This window comes from Nerophis ophidion, linkage group LG11, assembly GCF_033978795.1.
Source record: "Nerophis ophidion isolate RoL-2023_Sa linkage group LG11, RoL_Noph_v1.0, whole genome shotgun sequence".
NCBI classification, from domain to species: Eukaryota; Metazoa; Chordata; class Actinopteri; order Syngnathiformes; family Syngnathidae; genus Nerophis; species Nerophis ophidion.
The window spans coordinates 38,606,025-38,630,900 of NC_084621.1; the positions used below are offsets into that span (position 1 = coordinate 38,606,025).

General features: G+C 39.3%; 1 protein-coding gene and 1 long non-coding RNA gene across 2 annotated transcripts in view; one reads left to right on the plus strand and one right to left on the minus strand.

Annotated features, from left to right (window-relative positions):
• fez2a (fasciculation and elongation protein zeta 2a) overlaps positions 1–24,876 on the plus strand; it is a 27,258-nt gene continuing 2,382 nt past the window's right edge. Inside the window, exons 1-8 of the mRNA XM_061915870.1 lie at positions 1–644; positions 5,098–5,209; positions 5,387–5,500; positions 5,655–5,787; positions 12,500–12,765; positions 12,848–12,928; positions 14,681–14,756; positions 14,835–14,900. Of these exons, the coding sequence (XP_061771854.1) occupies positions 259–644; positions 5,098–5,209; positions 5,387–5,500; positions 5,655–5,787; positions 12,500–12,765; positions 12,848–12,928; positions 14,681–14,756; positions 14,835–14,900 (1,234 nt within the window). The 5' untranslated portion in view covers positions 1–258. The remainder of the gene's footprint in view (positions 645–5,097; positions 5,210–5,386; positions 5,501–5,654; positions 5,788–12,499; positions 12,766–12,847; positions 12,929–14,680; positions 14,757–14,834; positions 14,901–24,876) is intronic.
• The window catches only part of LOC133562059 (uncharacterized), a 16,420-nt gene continuing 8,766 nt past the window's right edge, over positions 17,223–24,876 (minus strand). Inside the window, exon 2 of the long non-coding RNA XR_009808829.1 lies at positions 17,223–17,851. This is a non-coding gene — a long non-coding RNA (uncharacterized LOC133562059). The remainder of the gene's footprint in view (positions 17,852–24,876) is intronic.

The following is a 24,876-nucleotide window of genomic DNA, read 5'->3' on the forward strand; positions in this document are numbered from 1 at the left end:
GATCCAATATTTGAAATGATCCACCACGCATAGTAGACAGTTCTTGTTTTGTCCAAAGGACGGCGCCATTTCTGTACTGCAATGCATTTAAAGCTTGAAGGGCTTATCTGATCAAAACGATGAAAGACAATTAAGTCATATGCGCACAAGATGGCGGCATTCTTCATCCCGTGTCCTACTGTACGAGACACTGTGGATCGGCCATTATAGTCGGCTGTGTGCCGCCTCAGCAGCAGCGGCGGGCAGGCTCATGGCGGCATGGAGGAGGTGGGGGATGCTAGCCACACATCCATCATCCAGCCGGTGCGACTAGGCAGTTCCGGGCGGGCTATGGCGGCACCCACCGCTCGCTTGGACGACGCTTGGCCGAATGTGGGAGCGGATCAGCCGCTGGAAGGCTGCGCGTCCGCCGCTGCCACGCAGCGCCTGGATGGTAGCGATGGCGCTGAGGATGATGATGCGGGGCTGGAGCGTCTAGAGCACGGACACAGCAGCGCGTCTCCCGGGGAAAGCAAATCCATGGGGGATCCAGTGGACCATTTCGACGAGACTTTGTCCTTTTGCTTCGGGGATGTGAGCACATTGGCGGCCAACGCCGAGGTAGTGACGGACGTCTACAAGGACACGCTTCTACAGGGGGACGAGTGAGTGTTGTTGTTGTTGTTGTTGTTGTTGTTGGCCTGTGTCTTCTATTGTCTCGATCATGTTGAAATCAAATTGCTCATTGTGTGTCTTTAAAGGCCTACTGAAATGAGATGTTCTTATTTAAACGGGAATAGCAGGTACTTCTATGTGTCATACTTGTAGAGATGCGCGGTTAGGCAATTATATCATCCACAACCGCAACACTTAAGTCGTCATCCACCCGCCATCCACCCGAACCAACATTTTATCAACACCGCAACCGCCCGCCCGTTGTTATATATCAGGGGTCGGCAACTTTTACCACTCATAGATCTAATTTGAACTGTTTCACAAAGTGTAGAAGATAATGGGAGCCGCAAACATTCTCGCGACTGTTTGCGGGTGCTTATCCAGAAAACGAAATTGAAGGCGTGCTACGAAGTTATTGCCTTTGACATCTTCATCAACATGTACAAACTGTTTGCCAGTCCATCAACATGTTGTGTCAGGTTCCGCAGAAACACGTACAAGATTGAAAGGCAATACTGGGTGACACAAAGTACACTGATGGTTGTGATATAAACAATTTTAACACTCTTACTAATATGCGCCACACTGTGAAGCCACACCAAACAAGAATGACAAACACATTTCGGGAGAACATCCCCACAGTAACACAACATAAACGCAACACAACAAATACTCTGAATCCTTTGCATCCATGAGTCTTCCTGACTATATTATACACCCGCTAGGACCAAACCCCGGCCACCTTACCAACGCACAGGGGGGCAATTTATACATGTTGTAGAAGGCGTCAAAGGCAATGGCTTTATAGTACGCCCTAATTCTTGTTAACTGGATGACTGCCATCAGTTATACGCGAGAATGTTTGCGGCTCCTGTTGTTTCTTTACTTTGTGACATAAGTCAAAATGGCCCTTAGAGTGGTAAAGATTGCCGATCTCAGAACCATGTATATCAAATAATTCCGAATGGTTCAACCGCCACCCACCCGAATCTATTTAAAATCAAATTTTTCGTCATGTCACCCGCCCGACCCGCGGTTTATCCGCGGACTCCACGGATGAGACCGCAAACCGCGCATCTCTACATACTTGATAATTTTGCGATATTGCCATATTTTTGCTGAAAGGATTTAGTAGGGAACATCAACGATAAAGTTCGCAACTTTTGGTCGCTAATAGAAAAGCCCTGCCTTTACCGGAAGTATGTGCGCGTGACGTCACTGGTTGCAGGGCTCCACACATATTCACATTGTTTTAAATGGGAGCCACCAGCAGTAAGAGCAATTCTGACCGAGAAAGGGACAATTCCTCCATTAATTTGAGCGAGGATGAAAGATTAGTGAATTAGGATATTGATAGTGAAGGACTAGAAAAAAAAACAGAAAAAACAAACGACGGCGACGGCTCCGGCGGCAGTGTGAGCGTTTCAGATGTAATTGGACAATTTACTAGGATAATTCTGGAAGATCCCTTATCTGCGAATTGTTTTAAGTGTTTTAGTGAGATCCTAAAGACATACCTCGAGGTCGGAAGGCTGCGGTGAACACGCAGTGTCTCAGAGAGAAGCCGAGGAGCCAAGCTCACAGCTGCCTTTTTTGACAGCTACTACAGGAGGAAGTCCCATAATCCACTGATTTCTCCGGTAAGACTGAATATCACAATTTTACCATCCAAAGACATGCTGGTTGACGTAGAGAAAACATGTTCGCTTGACCGCTCTGTGTTAAAGCTTCACAACAAACAAAGAAACACTGGCTGTGTCTCGGTGCTAAAGACAGCTGCAATCCACCGCTTTCCACCAACAGCATTGTTCTTTATAGTCTCCATTATTAAATGAACAAATTGCAAAAGATTCAGCAACACAGATGTCCAAAATACTGTGTAATTACGCCATGAACAGAGACGACTTTTAGCCGTGTTTGGTGCCTCGCTAATATGTCCCCTCCAACACGTGACGTCACGTGTGAAAATTGCAATTTAGTAAACTAAAAAGGTCGTATTGGCATGTGTTGAAATGTTAAAATTTCATCATTGATATATAAACTATCAGACTGCGTGGTCGGTAGTAGTGGGTTTCAGTAGGCCTTTAATGATATGTCTTGTATCTTGCTTTATCAGTGCATTGATGCTATTTAATGAAAAAAATTGTTTTAATCTTAAACTGGTGTCCAAGGTGCGGCGCATGGGGGCCATTTGCAGCCCATAACTAAGACAAACAAAGTGACTTGCACGTTGATCTGATTCCATCCATCCATACATTTTCTACCGCTTGTCCCTTTCGGCGGTCGCGGGGGGTGCTGGAGCTTCCCGCCGGGGTACACCCTGGACAAGTCGCTACCTCATCGCAGGGCCAACACAGATCTGATTGCATGTTCAAAACAATTTGAAATAGTAAAATAGTGATGCTGAGATAGGCTCCAGCACCCCCAGTCCCCCCAAAAGGAACATGCGATAGGAAAATGGATGGATGGATGGGTGTAAACACTTGAAAAATAGCATTTTGTTAACAATTCCATCCCTCCATCCATTCATTTTCTACCGCTTATTCCCTTTGGGGTTGCGGGGGGCGCTGGTGCCTAGCTCAGCTACAATCGGGCGTATTCCAGTTTCCTAAAATTGTTAATGAAATAATGGCAGCACGGTGGGAGAGGGGTTAGTGCGTCTGCCTCACCATACGAAAGCCCTGGGTTCGATCCTGCGCTTGGGATCTTTCTGTGTGGATTTTGCATTTTCTCCCCGTGACTGCGTGGGTTCCCTCCCACCCCCCCAAAACATGCACCTGGGGATAGGTTGATTGGCAACACTAAATTTGCCCCTAGTGTGTGAATGTGTCATGCCGGAACTGTGGTTGTTTGTGCTTCCTCGATGCAAGAATGATGTGGGACGAGTCAGGCATAAATGTAAGAACATTTTATTTATTACTAAAATACAAAAGGGCCAAACAAAGAACGCGCTCGGTGGCGGTTAATAATCTATACTAAAACTTTAACAAAAACAGCACAATGGCATGGCTATCTACAAATAAACAAAAGATGCTAACAAAGATACTCAACAAATCAAAAACTTGCACCTAGGCGAAAAAATACACGGATCTTACGTGGCGTGGTCCAAAGGTTTAGCAGCGTGGCAAGGCGTGAAGGTTGGTACGAGAAATGCAGGCATGAGGCAGAATGCAAAAATCCCAGAACGATAAACAGAAAGCAAGTGACATAAATAGTGGCCATGGTAACTAGAAACAGGTGTGAGAGGCTGATGATTGGGGCGTTACTAGGGGAAACAGGTGGAAACTAATGAGTAGCTATGGTAACAAAAACAAACCAGGAAGTGAAAAAACGGAACAACAGTCCAGAAAACAAAACAAAACATGATCAAACATAAAACCAGATTTACAGGCGTGACAGAATGTGAGTTTGAATGTTGTCTGTCTATCTGTGTTGGCCCTGTGATGAGGTGGCGACTTGTCCAGGGTGTACACCGCCTCCCGCCCGAATGCAGCTGAGAAAGGCTTCAGCACACCCGCTACCCGGAATCGGACAAGCGGTAGAAAATGGATGGATGGATGAATAATGAAATACAATGATTGCAAGGCGACCTATTATGCAAAACCAAATGTTCTTACCCTTTGGTACCTGCTTTTGTGTATTTGGAATATGTGATGATCCGTCACTTCATCTCTGTTTGAGCTTCCTTGTTTTGTGTGTATTTCTTGTCAGCACTCTCATTTTGTTACATTTCCTGCATGTCTCCCTGAGCACTTTTTCCCCTCACCTGCTGTTGATTGGCAGGCTTCTATTTATGCCTGCCTCGCCTGCTCCTCAGTGCTTGAGGATTGCTTACTGTTTGAGAACCTCTGTTGTGTACAATACTGCTTCCTTCTCTGTTTTGAGTGTATTAAAATCATCTTACCTGCTCTTTGTTCCCCTGGTTCCTGCATCTTGGGGTCACTACAACTGCAGCCATGCGAGTTCCTAACAGAATCAATCAGCCAATCAGCGGCCACGATACTGAACCGCATGCTCTGATTGGTTTAGTCTCAGCTAGTCGCCAATGTCATTGTAGTATTGACATTTTTAGTTTATTTAGTCATTTGTATGCTTAAAAATGCTTAATACAGGACCAAAACAGTATTGAATAAGCTTTAAAAAATATACATCACCAAAAACATTGCGATGTGGTGATGTGCAATGTGGCAAGGTACAACTGCATTGTCAGATATAAGTTGAAAAAAGATTATTTTTAAAGGTTAAAAAAGCAAATCTCAGTGATTTGGTTGAATGTCTCAAACAAACAAACATTCACACTTGGAGGCATTTAATTGCATTAAATGAATACTGGGACAGGCTCCAGCCCCTGAAAGGGACAAGTGTTAGAAAATGGATGGATGGTCAGATGGCATACAGTATTGGTGGTGTACCTAATGTAGTGTCCTTCTTATGAACCCACAGGATCTGGACCGCCTTAACCAAAAGTTTCGGGCAGGTGATGCCTTTGGACTGGGACCATTCCCGCACACGCTCCCTCCACATGACATCCATATTCAGAGAGGGAAAGAAAGCGGTCAGTAACTCCATCCCTCCCTCCTTTCCTCCCAGCGTGTCCCACTGTTACTCCATCCCACCAATTCACTCGCCCAATCTCTTTCGTTCATCTGCAAAATCTCAGCCATATACTGTAATGGTGTCAGCAATAAGCTATGATTAAATCCCCCCCACACGCCCACCTTGCTGGGGATAGACGAGGGATGTCACGGCGGAGCAGTCGGATGACGAGGAGCTAAGGGAGCAGTTGGACATGCACTCCATCATCGTCTCGTGCATCGGCGAGGAGCCTCTTTTCACAGCTGAGCAGGTACGGCAACACGTAAACATCCAGCTTGGGCAGAGCTGTTTAAAATGCAGATGATGCAGCAGCTTAACTCAACCAGAGGGATTTGCATTGATCCCTTGAGTGTGTGTGTGTGTGTGTGTGTGTGTGTGTGTGTGTGTGTGTGTGTTCACTGTAGGTGATTGAGGAGTTAGAGGAGATGATGCAAGACTCTCCTGACTTTGAAGCACAGCAGAATCCTTCACAGTCAGACCTTTCCATGCTGTCTGTGGACGTGCAGCAGCCCAATAGAAGCCTCAGCTACCAAGACAGTGAGTTACAGTGAGCGTACACTGGAGCGGTGTTATGTGTTAGTAAACACTCATTTGCACAAGGACATTCAATACAAGCGCTTTAGAAATAATTCTGCCTTTAAAAAGATAATCAATCATTCACTCAATCAATCAATCAATGTTTATTTATATAGCCCTAAATCACAAGTTTCTCAAAGGGCTGCACAAGCCACAACAACATCCTCGGTTCAGATCCCACATCAGGGCAACTCAACCCAATGGGACAATGAGAAACCTTGGAGAGGATCGCATATGTGAGGACCCCCCCACACCTCCTAATGACCAGATGGTAGAGATATTTATTTAAATGTCTCTTAAAGGGCTGCACAATTAATCAACATGGAATTGACATTAAATATTTAATTAGTGCGATAAATAACCGCAAGAGGCTGAGTTTTTTTTGTTTTTTTTCTCTGCCGTCACCGACAGTTGAGTGACAGATGTGTTGGCGAATCAGAATTGTCGAGCTTCGCGTTTCTTTGTCTCTCGCTTCAAACAGGAAGCAAGAAGTCTCGCTCTGAACACCTTGCGTGTTTATTCAACAGTTAACTGAACACAGTGAGCCCTCTTTTAGGTCATCCACAATCTTTGTCTCGGTGGGCGGAGAGTGGGGCGACAGTTTTGCAGGAGGCACAGGCAGCCTCCCTACTCGCGAAGTTCTGAGAAGTTCCGCAAAGTAACAAAAATTAGGAGGAGAAAAATAAGATTACAAAGCCAAATGTCCCGTTGTGGTAATATTTCAGCTTCCAATCGGGTGGGCAATATACACCCATCAACACAGACCGACGAGCGAGAATGGCGTGATCACGTGATGGCAACAAACAAAAAGACAACGCACGACCTCGTTTTTTTTCAACTGGGAAATGCGCTTTAAGATGTTCAATATTTATTTAAGATAACAGAAAGGAGAGTCAATTTTATTTTTTTGTTTGTTTATTTCTTTAGAATACAATTATTTACCTTTCAATTACAGTACAGGGATGAACAATTCTACAGTAATGAGAAATACATGTATATATATCCTTTTAAATGGTTAAATGGATTACTATATTATGATTACATTAGATTATAAAGACTGTATACTTTTTATCGATTATTCTTTCAGTTTAAGAGCATGATGTAGATAAAAACTCTCACTCCCTGCATAAAGCCAAATATTTTTTAAAGTTATTGCATATTGCTCTAAGGTGTGACACCTTGAGACGATAATCTGTTGATTGACAGCCTAAAAGTAATATGTCTTCCTTTACTTGCTATTTTTGCAGTTTTATGCATTTTTATGTATAGAATATAAAAATCGCAAATCAAATCTCACTCGAATTTTGAAGGAAAAAAAAGTTGAAATTAGTTTTTTTTCTCAAAATCCCTCACTTAATAAAAGACATTCGAAAACGATCACTTTTGAATATTCAATGAGGTGAGATCACACATACTGTATTGTAGGCACACGCATTCTTCATTACTCTTTTACAATCTAGGGGACCGTCCCTATTTTTAATACACCTACAGTGCTCTCTGAGAGATCACGTGACCGTTGTAATTGTGCACTGGAAGGATCCAGCAGTAAGAAAATGCATGTTACAAGACGTTTTTTCATATAGTAATTATCCGTCCTTGCATCTATTTTGTACCGCTTATTTCCTTTGGGCTCGCGGGGGGGTATAGTAATTATATTATTGGTATTTCTCTTCTATATACATGAAAAAACAAATGTTATTACAAAAAAGGCAGCAGACCATTATGACCCGTCACGTCAGGTCATATTATGTTTTGAATTGGTTATCATATCTCCTTAGTTACGTGTGTATTTAAGTTCTAATTTTTGCACCTGCCTCTGGTTAGTGGTCAGGTGGCTCACCTGCTTTTGATCACTAATCAGAGAGCTATTTATACCTGCCTCGTCGTCTAATCCAGTGTTTTTCAACCACAGTGCCGCGGCGCACACTGCCGTGAGATACAGTCTGGTGTATCTAATTTCACCTATTTGGGTTAAAAAATTTTTTGCAGACCAGTAATTATAGTCTGCAAATGATGTGTTGTTGTTGAGTGTCGGTGCTGTCTAGAGCTCAGCAGAGTAACCGTGTAATACTTTTCCATATCAGTAGGTGGCAGCGGATAGCTAATTGCTTTGTAGATGTCGGAAACAGCGGGAGGCAGCGTGCAGGTAAAAAAGTGTCTAATGATTAAACCAAAAATAAACAAAAGGTGAGTGCACCTAAGAAAATGCATTGAAGCTTAGGAAAGGCTATGCAGAACGAAACTAAAACTGAACTGAATACAAAGTAAACAAAAACAGAATGCAGGACAACAGCAAAGACTTACTGTGGAGCAAAGACAGTGTCCACAAAGTTCATCCGTACATGACATAATAATGAACAATGTCCCCACAACGAAGGATAAAAACAACTAAAATGTTCTTGAATGCTAAAACAAAGTAGATGTGGGAAATATCGCTCAAAGGAAGACATGAAACTGCAACAGGAAAATACCAAAAGAGGGAAAAAGCCACCAAAATAGAAGCGTAATACAAGAACTAAAACACTACACACAGGAAAACAGCAAACAACTCCAAATAAGTCACGGCGTGATGTGACAAGTCATGACAGTACACCTACTTTGAGACAAGAGCTATATTGATGCATGGTTGGTTATGGTTTAAAGTCATATCCAACAATTGCGACAACGACTCTTTACTGTCAACTGAGTTTTGTTTTTTTAATGATTTCTGCTGGTGGTGTGCCTCCGGATTTTTTCAATGCAAAAAACGTGCCTCGGCTCAAAAAAGGTTGAAAAACACTGGTCTACTCAGCCTGGGAGTCTTGCTCATTGCACATGACAGTTGTATTTGTTTTTCCACACTCCGATTGCTACATGTAAGTTTATTTTGCTAGCTACTCGCTATTACCATAATGCTAAGTTCTTAAACTTTTCCGTTGCTGTTAGTGCCATAGGAGCGTTTATCTTTTGTATTTTTGTTATTGAAATAAATATTCACTTTACCTGCATGCTGCTTCCTGACCTCCTTTCTGCATCTTGCTGAAACGACCACCGCAAAACATGCAACCTGGTATTCTTCTGTCTCCATATTAGTCCTTAAATCATCCATCAGCTCAAAGACGGAATTGCTGAACGGATGATATGTGTAATATTTTTTATTTCTGTTGGAAATATGACTGTGGACCAGGGGCGTCGCCAGACAGATTTCACTGGGGCATGTGCCCCAGTGTTGATCTGCAGTGCCCCAGTAAAAATTTCACCAATAAAAAAAAAAAACGCTTCAGAGTTTTAAGTCTGCATAACATAGACAACAGCGCACATACTACTTAGTATGGTAATTGATTGCTACTGTATTCACTCCACATAACAATGAGCACATGGCTAATTAATATGGTAATTTATTCACGTGAGGATCGAGACTTCATTTGAGAGAGAGACAGAGAGAGAGGATGAGAATCACTGCGTGAGGTAGGTAATGTTAGCCAACAACAATTTGTTAATTACATTATTTTGATTTTGATTGGACTCAAACTGTAACTCCTAGATGGATATCAGAAAGTTATTCGCCCGCAGCAGGGAAGAAGCAGCGAGGAATGAGAGATGTAAGTGAAGTCCTAGCTAGCTAGGCAACATCATTGTCTTAAGTTGATGCTAAGGTAGCTAACGTTATTCCTTGTATCAAGACAAACATATTCATTTGCTGTACGAGCTGTCGGGGGAATTTCCAATGAACATGAAACATCATGTTGGTTATTGTCTGCTGGTTCTGCTCAGGACCTCTGCATCAATGATGATTTGGAGTAAGCATGTGTGAGTTGAGTGCTTCTCAAATGGCTTATCTTCAGGAAGAAAAACATTTTTCCATATCATCAAGTCGTGAGCCAAATTTTTAAATCATTGAAGTTTATTTCACAGAAAAATAGCACAGTAGACTTGTGTTGTTAATCGGTGTGACTTTGACTAAAATAATCTTGTTTTGTCACCAGAAAAATGGCTACAGCTATAGCATCTGGTTTTGTTTCCAGAAAAAATAGTAACATTTCTGTATTTGTTTTCAGAAAGATGGCTGAAAATATCGGGTTTTGTTGCCCCATTTAAATTTTTTGAAAATATATTTCCACGTCTGTCCTGAGTCTTGCTCCAACTTGTTAGTCGGTTTGCCATTTGCTAAAATACTCACTAATAGTCACTAGAAAAATGGCTAAAAATATCTGGTTTTGTTGCCACAATTTGATTTTTTTTCTCCCCAAACTTTTTTTTTTTCATGCACACATCTGACTGCGACTCACTGAAAATTACACACAATCCACTTTTATGTCACGACCCACCAGTTGGGAACCACTGGTCAACTGTATAACAGTTACTGTAATATTTCCATGTCTGTCCAGAGTGATTGACCACTTTGCAAAAATGAAAACGAGACGTTACAGTTTACTTCTCAGAAAATGATTCCCTGAACAGACACACAACAGTTGTTCATTTATTCTACTACTGTGGCTTAATTGTTTTGTGTATATTTTATTGTTTTGCGTATCTGAAATAGGATTAGCCACTTTGCCAATTAAATAATATAAAAGAACCAAGAGATGTAGGGGTGCTTTATTGTTTGTTTTACTTTTGTAGATGTAAAATATGCAGATGATTACTGCAATATATATTTCAAAAATATTCATTGCTCTTCCTTTTTGCTTTTACCAGTAGCAGTTTAGAAGTCTGGAGTAAAAGAGTGCACAAGTAGGTCAAATGCATTAGTTAATTTCAGGTGGTTAATCAAAGATCCATACAACATAATCTGATATGATTTCATAGTTTAAAGCACTATTTATGTATTTTTTATGATAAATAAGTGCTAAAAATGTTTTTTCTTGCGCGCTTTGCACGCTTACATGAATTATTAGTGCCCCAGTACAGTATTAGGTCTAGTGACACCCCTGCTGTGGATACGATCACAGAAGAGTGTCTCACTCCATCGTCTGGGATTTTGCAGCAATCGCCTCCTTCTAATGAAGTGAGGTGAATTATGTTTATATAGCGCTTTTCTCTGGTGATTCAAAGCGCTTTACATAGTGAAACCTAACATGTAAGTGACATTTTTAAACCAGTGTGGGTGGCACTGGGGACAGGTGGGTAAAGTGTCTTGCCCAAGGAAAAAACATATATAAGTCACACTGGAGTATAAGTCGCATTTTTTGGGGAAATTTATTTGATAAAACCCAACACCAAGAATAGACATTTGAAAGGCAATTTAAAATGAATAAAGAATAGTGAACAACAGGCTGAATAAGTGTACCTTATATGATTCATAAATAACCAACTGAGAAGGTGCCTGGTATGTTAACGTAACATATTGTAGTAAGAGTCATTCAAATAACTATAACATATAGAACATGCTATTCATTTACCAAACAATCTGTCACTCCTAATCGCTAAATTTTATTAATTAATTAATTAATAAAAAATAATTGTTATTCCTATTGTAATATTTTTTTTAATTTTGTTTCTATTATAACCCCATTATTTACTTTCTACTGTTTAATTGATCTGAACTCTGTACACTGCTGTTGGAATTTTAAATTTTCCTGAAGGAATCAATAAAGTACTATCTATCTATCTATCTATCTATGTATCTAAATCCCATGAAATCTTATACGTATAGTCTCTTACGTGAATGAGCTAAATAATATTATTTGATATTTTACGGTAACGTGTTAAAAATTTCACACATAAATCGCTCCTGAGTATACGTGTAAGTCGCACCCCCAGCCAAACTATGAAAAAAACTGTGACTTATAGTCTGAAAAATACGGTACATAAAGACAGGCACCTTAAATAACAGTAACAGTTCGAGATGCTACCTCAGTAGAAGCATTTAAGTCTTACCTTAAAACTCATTTGTATACTCTAGCCTTTAAATAGACCTCCTTTTTAGACCAGTTGATCTGCCGCTTTATTTCTTTTTCTCCTCTTTCCCCCCCTCCCTTGTGTTGGGGTGGTCCGGTCCGATGGCCATGGATGAAGTACTGGCTGTCCAGAGTCGGGACCCAGGATGGACCGCTCGCCTGTGTATCGGTTGGGGACATCTCTACGATGCTGATCCGACTCCGCTTGTGATGGTTTTCCTGTAGATGGGACTCTCGCTGCTGTCTTGGATCCGCTTTGAACTGAACTCTCGCGGCTGTGTTGGAGCCACTATGGATTGAACTTTCACAGTATCATGTTAGACCCGCTCGACATCCATTGCTTTCGGTCCCCTAGGGGGGGTTGCCCACATATGAGGTCCTCTCCAAGGTTCTCATAGTCATCATTGTCACTGGCGTCCCACTGGGTGTGAGTTTTCCTTGCCCTTATGTGGGTTCTTCCGAGGATGTCGTAGTCGTAGTGGTTTGTACAGTCCTTTGAGACGTTTGTGATTTAGGGCTATATAAATAAAAATTAATTGATTGATTGATTGATAAATGGATGTTGCTCTATATTCTGCTCATTTAAGATACAAATTATGTGTGCACGACCTTAGTAGATCAGCTTTGTGTGTGCTGTCAAGTTTGCCCGCGTTTTAACCCTTAGTAGATTAGGCCCTGCCACAAACACCTCGATGTCGCTCTGTTGGAACAGGAAGTAGTGCAACTAAGAACGCCATGTGTAAACGACTGTGGAGTTATGATTACATCATTACAGTACGTTCATGTTTGTCCAGGGGTGAGGATGCTGAACGTAGCGGAGCTAAACGTGAACTTGGAGGAAACAGAGGCGTCCATCAGGAGGTTCTCAGAGGAGCTGGTGCAGCAGCTGGCCCTCAGGGATGAGCTGGTCTTTCAGAAGGAGGTGAAGAACAGTTTCATCTCGGCACTCATCGACGTGCAAAACCGACAGAAGGAGCACCGCGAGGCGCTGAAGAAGAAGAAGAAGCTTAAAGGGACAGCTGGATTGTCGCAAGGATACATAGAGAAGACGTTGGGATCAGTAAGTGCTTTATTCCATATTCTTTATAAATGTACTTGTTATTGAGCAATGCTAAACTGCGTCAACCTTATTCCTTATTCAGCGTTTCAGCATGGAGGGCCTCTCTTCCATTATCCACAACAGCTTTCGCCAAACATTTGGGAGCGAATGCAGTGAGGGACAGGTAGTTCTACCTTTCACTTGTTCACTATAAAGTATGACTTTCAATGTCAAAAACAACCCACTTGGTGGCATTGGTTGAATTCCAAGTCCGTGCCATGGAAATAAACATCCCAGCAGGCACAAGACATTAAAACAACGATGAAAACTTGTTGAATCAGGTCCTGACGTTGAGCAACTCAAACCTGACGTTGAAACAACATGCTTTTTGAAGTTTAATCAATGTTGGGTTCTGATGTTGATTTGACCATTGTATTTTGGTCATTTACCAACCAATATTCTAAAAAACAAATACAAAGTAAAACATGTTTTGGACAATGTTTATTCAATGTCAGTTTGAGACGTTCATTTCACTTTTGACATTTGGTAATTTCCCGACCAACAATGTGGATCCAACGTTAGACATCAACATTGTCTCAATTTATAAATACAACTATTTTGCAGCATTGTTTAAAAGTCAGATTTAAAAAACATGCATGTATAATTAACATTGTATTAATGTCTGGGATAGGGAATAATGTAATGGAAACTAGTTTTTTACACTGTCAGAAGTGTAAAAATCAAACTAAAATACAGTAAACATTTTCAACATTTTCAAAAGGTGTGACAAACATGGAAAGGAAACAGGAATGGTTTTGCAGAGCGATTCTGTTTTGGAGCAAAATTCGGGCCAAAGTTATGTACTTGGAATTTTTTTACTTTTGAACCAAAAAATAATGTTTTAATGTTAACTTTTGATCAATACATCATTTCAAAATAAAATAAATGCACATTTTCCAGGTTGAATATAATTATAATTCACCGATTGTAGCTAAGATAGGCACCAGCGCCCACCTGCGACCCCAAAGGGAATAAGCAGTAGAAATGGATGGATGGTCGTTCTTTTGAATAAATTCTTTAGGTTTTTTTTCACCTAAATATATTTGATATTTGATGTTATAACTTTTGTTTGATTTTTATTTTATTTATTTGTTTTTTAATTCTTCAAAATAATTAGTAGAGTGAATCATGATTATATTCAACTTAAAAAATGTTTTATTCTAATTAAAAACAAACATTTCTAACTTTAATATATTTTGATATTTGAGCTCTTATTTCTTTTTTGCTTCATGAAATGTGTAATTACTTTTTAGTCAATCATGATTTGAGTCAACCTGAATTTTTTAAAAGTTGTTTTTCCTTTTTTCTATGCTGTAGTCTAGTGACAAGATAGATAAAGGCACTGCTGGAATTGGATTTCTGCATTAAAACGCATTTTAAACACACACAAAAGTTGTAAGTATTTTAATACGACAGTTTTGCCTTTATTTATTCATTTAATTTAATGTTTATTTTAAAATTTTGTTTTAGGTATTTATTTGAAATTTATATGGAGGGGTGGTTGGATGGGGTAAAGGTAGGTTTCACCATAACAAATTGGGAAAAAAAATCTGAACATTATAACTTTTATCTATACACTGTGCTTAACTGCATTGTTGATGCTCAATAAAGTTAAAAAAAGGGCAACACAACTTAGAGTTGAGGATTCAGACGCTCAATTTAATGTTCACTTTAAGAAGGAACTGAACAGAGATTGTGGGATAGTACTAAAGGAGGGAAAGTTGGCACAGCTTAAAAGGTGGAAGTAACACTATTTTATTCCATTTTCACTTTCTGTTCACATCTTGGTCAGGTGTCCTAATACTTTTGAACGTCAAATATCCATGTTCTGTATTTCTTTTTTCATCACAAATGTGTCAATGATTCTTCACAACAGTTTCTGACTACCGTCATCCCTTATGAAAAAAAAGGACATCCTCCTTCAATCGAAGACCTCCAGATCCTGATCAAAAGTATTTATTTACTTTGACATACTGTACGTCATCGTTTGATTCCTTGAAACTCACTCGCTTCAAACTGCCAATTTTCAGTCCTGCACGCCATGAGAGATGACAGCGACAAGGTGCCAGGTCTGCTAACAGACTACATTCTCAAAGGTGAGCCAACATTCTCAACTTCATTTTAATTGACTCTGAGTGTTTTCATTGAATAACATGGTTAATTGTGTGCTTACTACACACTGAGAACTAGTTCAAATATGAAGTTTACCATAAATACTCTAATTATGGCCGTAGTGTTCATTTAGTGTAAATTACCTGCAATGAGAACAGAGAGTTCATTAGAAGCTGTTTGTAATTGGAGCAAGACTGTTAGCAGATTTTAAAATGACATGATGTAACAACTAGGGTTGTCAAAAATAGACTTAGACTTCCTTTTTATTGTCGTTCAAATTTGAACTTTACTGCACAGATAAGAACGAAATTTTGTTGCATCAGCTCTTGGTGGGGTTAGGAATCAATCAAGGAGGTGACACCAGGATGCAGATACTGCAGGCAACGTTGAATCACGGAAAGTGAAAAAATTGAATGAGTCCAAAAAGTGTAACAAAAGGTGATGGGGCAGAAGTGCACAGCATGAATACAAAAACAAAGTTCCTCAGTGGTCGGCAGGGAAAAGGGCCTGGGCGCACTGAGCACATTATAAAGTCCAACACAGAATCCTGGTTGCCTCAGGAAGGCAAGGGAACAAACACAAAGAGGTGAGGGATTACAGGAATAAGGAGAGACCACATACCAGGACTGACTAAGTGAAGCAGACACATGCACGTGGGAGGTTCAGGACACAATAACCGGCAAGACCAAGCTGTCAGTGACGAGCTTAAATACTCCTAGGTGAAACTGGTTGCAGGTGTGCCTTAGTGTCCGCCCCTCACTGGGGACTAATTAGCTGAAGGAGTCAGCCATTACAATAAAAAGGAGAAGGGAGGGAAAATGATAACACAACAGGTAGTGCAGTATAAAAGTGCCTTGATGCAGAATAATTGTTTTAACTCTTCTGCAGCACAGAAATCAAAATACCAGCAGTGTTAGCAAATTGGCAAAGGATGCGGTAGCGACAGACTGCAGAAACAAACAAGTTCATATTAACGTAGGGCTCGGCAATAAAACAATATTTTTATATGTCACGACATGCGTTCGATCAAGCGTTGAATATTTTTTTGTCTTTTTCTTTGTCGCAATAAACCGAAAGTTGTAAAGCAAGTTTAACCGAGCAACACAGAAAGTGATCACGGATCAGTGGGTGCGACACGTTAACAGCCAATCAGGTAACAGTATCAACTATCAAGTTTGGTTGTGCTAACTTGTCGTCTCGCGGTTGATTCTTTGCATGGAGTGAGAAGAGAAACTAAAAATGAGAAGTCACCTTGACAGTAGGCCAGTTCTTTATTTTTTTTAAACGGACCGTAGTGAGACCAAAGAGGTCTGTAAACTGTGCAAGGCCCCACCAAGACCGGTGATACCACGTCACCTTAGCTCGCTTACACTTTAGAGTACATCTGTTACTTCCTGGCAATAAACATGTAAAAAAATAGTTTTTCTCAGGTTTCTCTGTTTACATTTTCACACTTTGCGCTTTTTTGTTACACTTCATTTAAGAATTTCTTACATATTCCTTATTTTTTAACCTTAATTTTAAGAGGTTATTGTTAAGTGTTCAATGAGCTTTGTTTACATTTATTGAATGGGTTTTCCTTGGTTGTTTTAGAGTTAGACTTAGACAAACTTTAATGATCCACAAGGGAAATTGTTCCACACAGTAGCTCAGTTACAAATGATGGAAAAGACAATCCAGGTATAAAATAGACTAAAAGTAATATAACATATATACGTAATATATGTACAGTATAGGATGTATACTGATATATTATATTATGTTTATATCATATATACAATATATAACAATTACCATGTACAATATTTCAGTATATGTAACAATATGTGTTGACATATTCATTCCTTACTGTCTTGATAGCTAAGGGGATTCTAACCAGAGGAAGGTTACATTTGAAATAAAAATGTTTACATTCAATATATTTCCTCCTGGCCCTTATTTTACATAAGTTATAAAAATACATCAATAATTATCGATATTGTGATACATGGTAAGCCATATCGCCCAGCCCTATATTAAATACACTTAACTAGACGTCAGTCCTTTAAATGGCGAATTTGAGTACAAAAAACTAGACGAAACAGTGGATCAACATTAAGTATTTCGCACACTCTGCAGGAAGAAGTTTTCTTTTCATCGAATCACTTAACACAAAACAGGTCCTCTTTTAATATGGATAAACAATTGTTTGGAGTTGTGCAATACATAAACAATACAAATTAAATATAGTGGCCAAACGTTAGAGCTTTTAATCCTGTGGTTATATCTGTCAGGCTTGGACTAAGGAAGGGACTCAGATGCAGAGATGGGATTCTTGGTAAAGCTTTTATTTTGACAACTCTTTAACCTCCAGAGCCAGAGTTATACAAATTCTATAAGTAACAAAAAACGGTAAGCGAAAAAGGTTCCAAAAGGGGAACAAACGAAAATCACTCCTAAAAAGGAGGAAAATACCAAAATAAAGACAAACTATATTTGGCGCCGTATCTGTTATGAAAGCTTAACATAAAACGCTCCAACAGGAGGAAAAAAACAATGACTATAAAAATGTCTACTCTAATCTTAGTCTAATAAAGGTAAACAGAAAATCACTCAAAAACTTTGAGGAAGGAAAGATTATTAGGAAAAAATCATAACTCACCACTTCGGTTGATCAACGGCTAGATAACAAAATTCGCTCTGAGGAGGAGAAAAAGTTCAACTCAAAATTACAGCGTGGGAATTCTGGATCCAAGGAAGTAGACGTGGGACAGGCAAGGCATGGACAGGAACATGAACATGGACGCTAGACAGGAACGAAAGCTCGAGACAATCTGGCATTGGACATGGGGAGGCATGGGCTTATATGAAACATGAGAGTAATGGGAAACAGGTGGAAACAATCCAGGGTCAGGGATGACGTCAGGCTGGTAACACAATTGGAAGGGCCCAAGATCTGAAACAAGAGGAGTTGCTTTTCAAAATAAAACATGCAAATCACAAGACAGAAAAAGACCAAGACAAGACATCCCTCACCGCATTGTGACAATATCGTGATAATGCATGTGACACCTTCTAGCTGTGTCCTGCAAATTTGACAGCGCCAAGCGAACAAAGGCGTCCTCAATGCAATGCACAATAGGCTAACGTCGCTCCACAGTGCCGCTTCTAAATCACTAATGTTTGCCTCCATCACGGCAAGTAAACTGTTTCTAACAAGTTCATTATCACTGGAGGACTAGAGGACAATGAATAGGTAAAGGTGCTACACTGCAGGAGACAAAAAAGCTAAACTAATTGCTAATTTAGAGCTCTTGAATGTGAACAGGTGGGCGAATCAATACAAATATTGACAGCAATGATACCATAAAAAAAAAAATATATATATATATATACAGTATATATATGTATGTATATATATGTATATATATCCATCCATCCATCCATTTTCTACCGCTTATTCCCTTTTGGGGTCGCGGGGGCGCTGGCGCCTATCTCAGCTACAATCGGGCGGAAGGCGGGGTACACCCTGGACAAGTCGCCACCTCATCGCAGGGCCAACACAGATAGACAGACAACATTCACACTCACATTCACACACTAGGGCCAATTTAGTCTTGCCAATCAACCTATCCCCAGGTGCATGTCTTTGGAAGTGGGTGCATGTCTTTGGAAGTGGGAGGAAGCCGGAGTACACGGAGGGAACCCACGCATTCACGGGGAGAACATGCAAACTCCACACAGAAAGATCCCGAGCCTGGATTTGAACCCAGGACTGCAGGACCTTCGTATTGTGAGGCAGATGCACTAACCCCTCTTCCACCGTGAAGCCCATGTATATATATATATATATATATATATATATATATATATATATATATATATATATATACATTATACTATAATACACTATATATATATATATATATATATGTATATATATATATATATACATTATACTATAATACACTTAGTGTATTATAGTATAATTTGATTACTACAGCTATTAGATCAATATATTATACTATCACAAAATTGTTTTTTGTTGTTTTTGTTATTAGTTACAAACTCAAGCTAGTTTTTGTTTTTGTTTAATTTTTTTGCACTGTTGACTTCATTAGCCATGTATTTAATAAAAGGCAATAAGGAACTGATGTATATATTAATAAATATTGTCAGATTACAGTTGAGCTCAAATATTGAGTCATTTAATGAGACTGAAAATGTAAAGAATCTTTATTAATATGACAAATGCTACCCCTGTAACTCCATGGTAATGTGTCGATACCACAATTTGTAGTAGCACCCCAAACTAATGGAAAGTATCAAACAGAAAAATAAATGTGTATTAAATTTTAACAGAAGTGAAGACAGAAACATGTTCAAACAAAAAGTAAAGCACTATTAACAATACATTAGCATTTATAACAGTTTTGAGAAAATAATACAACTGTAATATTAGTTTTTTGTATGTCAGCAGCAAAATTAGAAGACTTTGTTACCTGTTTTAAAATAGTTTGGTAATCATTTATATATAAAATAATTTTGATGTATATTATGTAGCTACAATATTTAAGGAAGCTGCAATATATTGCAATATTGCCAAATAAATTTTAGGCCATATAGCGCATTCCTAGTGATACATTAACACAATAAGTGAAGATATATTCCTTTCTTTCTTGACTCTCTTTGCTCATGCAAAATTAAACACAATTATTATTATTAAAAAAACTAATATATTATTATATAAATATATTCAATATTAAATAATTGAATGCGTGAATCCACAGCAACTCTGTGGTTAATCTGATTTTTGTTTTTAATTTTGTGACAGCACTAAATGTTTTCATCTTAAATATTGATTTGGAGTGCATGAAGAAGTAGAAAGGCAGATAAAACGCTTTTAGACCACACGGTGAAATATATTGCACTACACAGCAGCAATAGAAGCAGTGTTGCAATGGCGGTCAGGTGAGTTCTTTGAGAGCAACAGTAAGGCGAGTGTAACGAGTATACGTTTCACACAAATAGAACAACATTTTTCAAGCGCATGCACAGGTAGATAAAACTACTAGATGCTGAATACTTGCAGTTTATCAAATGCTACTGCTGTCTTCTAGGGTTAATACCAACTACATCAGGAGGTTGCCAACAGCCACAGCTCTTAATGCCAATGTAATCGATGCGTTAAATGTAGCATTGTGTCACTGTTTTAAAGATTAAATTAGATTTCAGTCTTTTTACTACAAATTTGACATGACGTTAATTTTCAATTTTGTGTTCTGTGGCTTTGTCTCCACTCTCCATTGTGCTTCTATTCCTAAATCATTGCTGCCTTACGCTCGCTAGCTCTGATGTGAGCGACAGCCAGCGGCAGGTTTGTGACACACTTACATGTGACTTGCATTGTTGTGCTGTTGCTGGCAAGTATCCCGGAGGTAAATTGTGGTGCACTCTGATCCCCCCAGAGTTTACTTTCACTTTGTCTTATTACTACAACAGATCCACTAACTACTCACTTAACACTTCCTAGTACTGAATGCTTCACCTGCATAATGACACGCCGCTGTTCATCTACTGTAGTGATACATTTACATTTCATCCTGCATTATCTAGAAAAAAGATTGCCTCCAAAGTCAAACAAAACTTTTGAACCTTCATGCAAACATATCTCGTAAGACTTCAGCATAGCAGGCACCAGAAAGATTAACCCCACAGCTTTTCTTCTTTGGTTTTTTTGTAATGAAACCAATGATAAAGTGTGGTGACAACCATAGAACCAGAAATGATTGCGACACAGGAAAGGGTCCGGCTGCTCAGCACAAAATATGATTAATAAAAATACCTAACGTACATGCATCAGTACATTTTAATAAACAGATGTAACTTAATTAAATTAGGGATCTGCCGCTCGATCGGCCACCCATCAGTATCGGCCAAATTTCTTGAAAAAGTATGATCGGCAAATGCTTTTAAATGACGATCACAAACAAAGATCCCCTCTGACTGACAATGTATTTGTTCTATTTTTTTTATATTTAGTCCCTGGTTGACAAGCCAAGAGCTAACTGTGTGTCTCCATTTGCAGTGTAGAGATACTCCCCTAAGTTAATAATAATAATCACCTTCATTACAACAGATGATACTAGTAATATTATCACTGGAGGATGAGGCTAAACATGTTACACACAGAGAACAAGCCAGGTGCAGAGAGTTAAGATCGCTTTACGCCAGTGGTTCTCAACCTTTTTTCAGTGAAGTACCCCTTGTGAAGATTTTTTTAATTCAAGTACCCCCTAATCAGAGCAAAGCATTTTTGGTTGAAAAAGAGAGACAAAGAAGTAAAATACAGCACTACTGTATGTCATCATTTTCTGAATAAGGTTCTATCCATCTCTATATTAAATTATACAACAGTGCAAAATATTGCTCATTCTTTAAGTATTTGGAAAAAAAGATATAAAAATAACTCAAATCTTGTTGAAAAATAAAGAAGTAATTCAACTATAAATAAAGATTTCTACTAGAGATGCGCGGTTTGCGGTCTCATCCGCGGCACTCCGCGGATAAACCGCGGATCGGCCGGTTCACATGACGAAAAAATAGATTTGAATTAGATTCGGGCGGGTGGCGGTTGAACCATCCGGAAATATTTGATGTGCATGGTTCTGTGATCGGTATCCTTTGCCATTTAAAGTGCCATATAAGTCTTGTGTCATAAAGCGAAGAAGACAATAAGAGACGCTATTATTCTCCTGAATGACTGCCGGCAGTCACCCAGATAATAAGTATTAGGGCGTGCTATGAAGCCATTGGCTTTTTCGCCTACTACAACATGTACGATCTGCTTGTCAGTCCAGCATCATGTTGTGTGTGGCTTCCGCAGCAACACACACACGACTGCAAGGCATACTGGGTGACACAGAGTACACTAATGGTTGTGATATAAACAATTTTGACACTCTTAGTAATATGTGCCATGCTGTGAAGCCACACCTATTAAGAACGACAAACACATTTCGGGAGAACATACTCACAGTAACAACATAAACGCAACACAACAAATACCCATAATCCTTTGTATTCATGACACTTCCTGACTATTTTATACACCCCGCTAGCAGCAAACCGCTAGCAGTATTATTCAATAAATATATTTATAAAGGATTTTTGAATTGTTGCTATTTTTAGAATTAAAAAAAAAATCTCACGTACCCCTTGGCATACCTTCAAGTACGTCCAGGGGTACGCGTCCCCCGATTTGAGAACCACTGCTTTTAAGCAACAGAAGAAATAAGTGCTTACTAAAGTTGTAATCATGTTACAGCAGAAAGTAAGCAGTTATTAACAGGAATGAATCAATTGGTAGTGTTGATACCAATGTTAGTATCAATACAAGCATGATTAGATCAATATATTTATTTTCTCAAAATATCGTGTGTTTTTTTGTTAATGACTTTGAGGGCAAAAAACCAAATGATTAGTAGTAGATAGTCATTTTGTTTTGTTTTGTTTACTCTATTAACTTTGTTTTTATCAAACAATTGTATGTAACAAAATAGAATAAGGAAGTAGTTTAAATATTGTGTCGATATTTTTTTGCTGCCAATAGCACTCATCATAAATACATTGAAAAATGTACAGTTAATAAATGTTATTGGTATCAGTGTTGGTATCGACAGGTGTCACTCATGGATGATTGGGATCGGCAGCATAAAACCCTAAATTAAATGCAGCTGAAATAATTAGTCCCTCCCAGAATTTGCACTAATTCAATCAAATTATGAACGACCTTGCAACTTTGTTCAACGCTGGCAACTTCCGCACGCTCATTTTGACCAATCAGCGTCATTTTCGCCAATTGAATTTGTCTCTGAGCGTTGCCCAAACGTGCACGTCTACTGTCTACTCAAAACTTTATGTTTGGTACAAAATGTAAAAAAGATATCCACTCGTTATCGCTGAAAACGACACAAATCTCGTCCTCCTGCACTTTCATAACACTTTCTTAAAATCACAATTCAATGTTATTTTTTTTAAAAACACTTACTAAAAAACTGCCAGAAATGAACAAACAAGCAACACATGTATTATTTAAAACTGGGAAATTGTTTTGAAGTTAAAACGGCTTAATGGAACACAATTTGTTTGACTTTAGAGGTTCCACTGTAAATATATACCTTTGTTGATGCTTCTCTTTAAACTATAATGATTGCATACTAATCTGTCATTCACTAAAACATGAAATAGGTGCTAAGTAGGGATGCAACGATATGAACATTTCATATCATGGTTTTCACCAAAATTATCACGATAGTACTCGTAATCACTTTTAACCAAATTTTGTTTTAAAAAAAACGAATACACAAAATAGCCAGACAATATGCTTTAATGGCTTAAAAAATATGCAACAAAATATTGTTGTTAGCTACTTAAGATCCAAATTACACTGAACAGAAATATAAACGCTACATTTTTTTTTTTGCTCCCATTTTTCACAAGTTGAACTCAAAGATGTAAAACTTTTACTGTATACACAAAAGACCTATTCCTCTCAAATGTTCACAAATCCGTCTCAACTGTGTTAGTGAGCATTTATTTTTTGCAAAGATAATCTACAGTATGTCACATCAGTGACATACTGTAGACAGAGCAGTATTGCTCGGTTGTTAGAGGGGAACTTCAGGATTGCTGGTTCAATCCCCGCTTCCGCCACCCTAGTCACTGCCGTTGTGTCCTTGGGCGAGACACTTTACCCACCTGCTCCCAGTGCCACCCACACTGGTTTAAAAATGTCACTTAGATATTTGGTTTCACAATTTAAGGCGCCTTGAGTCACTTGAGAAAGCGCTACATAAATGTAATTCACTTCACTTACAGGTGTGACATGTCAAGATGCTGGTTAAACAGCAGGATTATTGCACAGGTGTGCCTTAGGCTGCCAACATTAATAGGCAACTCTGAAATGTGCAGTGTTGGTTATATATATTTATTTTCATTACGCAGTGCAAAACATCTCCTTCGAATAGAGTTGATCAGGTTGTTGACTGTGGCCTGTGGAATGTTGGTCCACTCTTCTTCAATGGCCTTGCAAAGTTGCTGGATTTTGGCAGGAACTGGAACACGGCATCCCAAACATGTTTAAAAGGTGACAAGTCCAGTGAGGATGCTGGCCATGCAAAAACTGGGATGTTTGCAACTTCCAGGAATTGTGTACAGATCCTTGCAACATGGGGCCGTGCATTGTCATGCTGCAACATGAGGTGATGGTCTTGGACGAATGGCACAACAATGGGCCTCAGGATCTTGTTGCGGTGTCTCTGTGCATTCAAAATGGCATCAATAAAATGCACTTGCGTGTGTCGTCCATAACATACGCCTGCCCATACCATAACCCAACCCCCACCATGGGAAACTCGATTCACAACCGCACTCCCACACGACGCCACACACGCTGTCTGCCATCTGCCCTGAACATTGATTCATCCTTGAAGAGAACACCTCTAGAAAGTGCCAGACGCCATCAAATGTGAGCATTTGCCAACTGAAGTTGGTTACGACAACAAGCAGCTGTTGGTTCGACACCCCGATGAGGACGACGAGCATGCAGATGAACTTCCCTGATACAGTTTCTCACAGTTTGGGCAGAAATTTTTTGGTTATGCAAACCAATTGTTGCAACAGCTGTCCGGATGGCTGGTCTCTGACGATCATGGAGGTGCACCTGCTGGATATGGAGGTCCTGGGCTGGTGTAGATATACGTAGTCTATGATTGTGAGGCCGGTTGAATATACTGACAAATTCTCTGAAACTCATTTGGAGACGGCTTATGGTAGAGAAATGAAAATTAAATTCACGGGCAACAGCTCTGGTGGACATTCCTCCAGTCATCATGCAGATTGCACCCACCCTCAAAACTTGCAACACCTGTGGCATTTTGCTGTGTGATAAAACTACACATTTTAGAATGGCCTTTTATA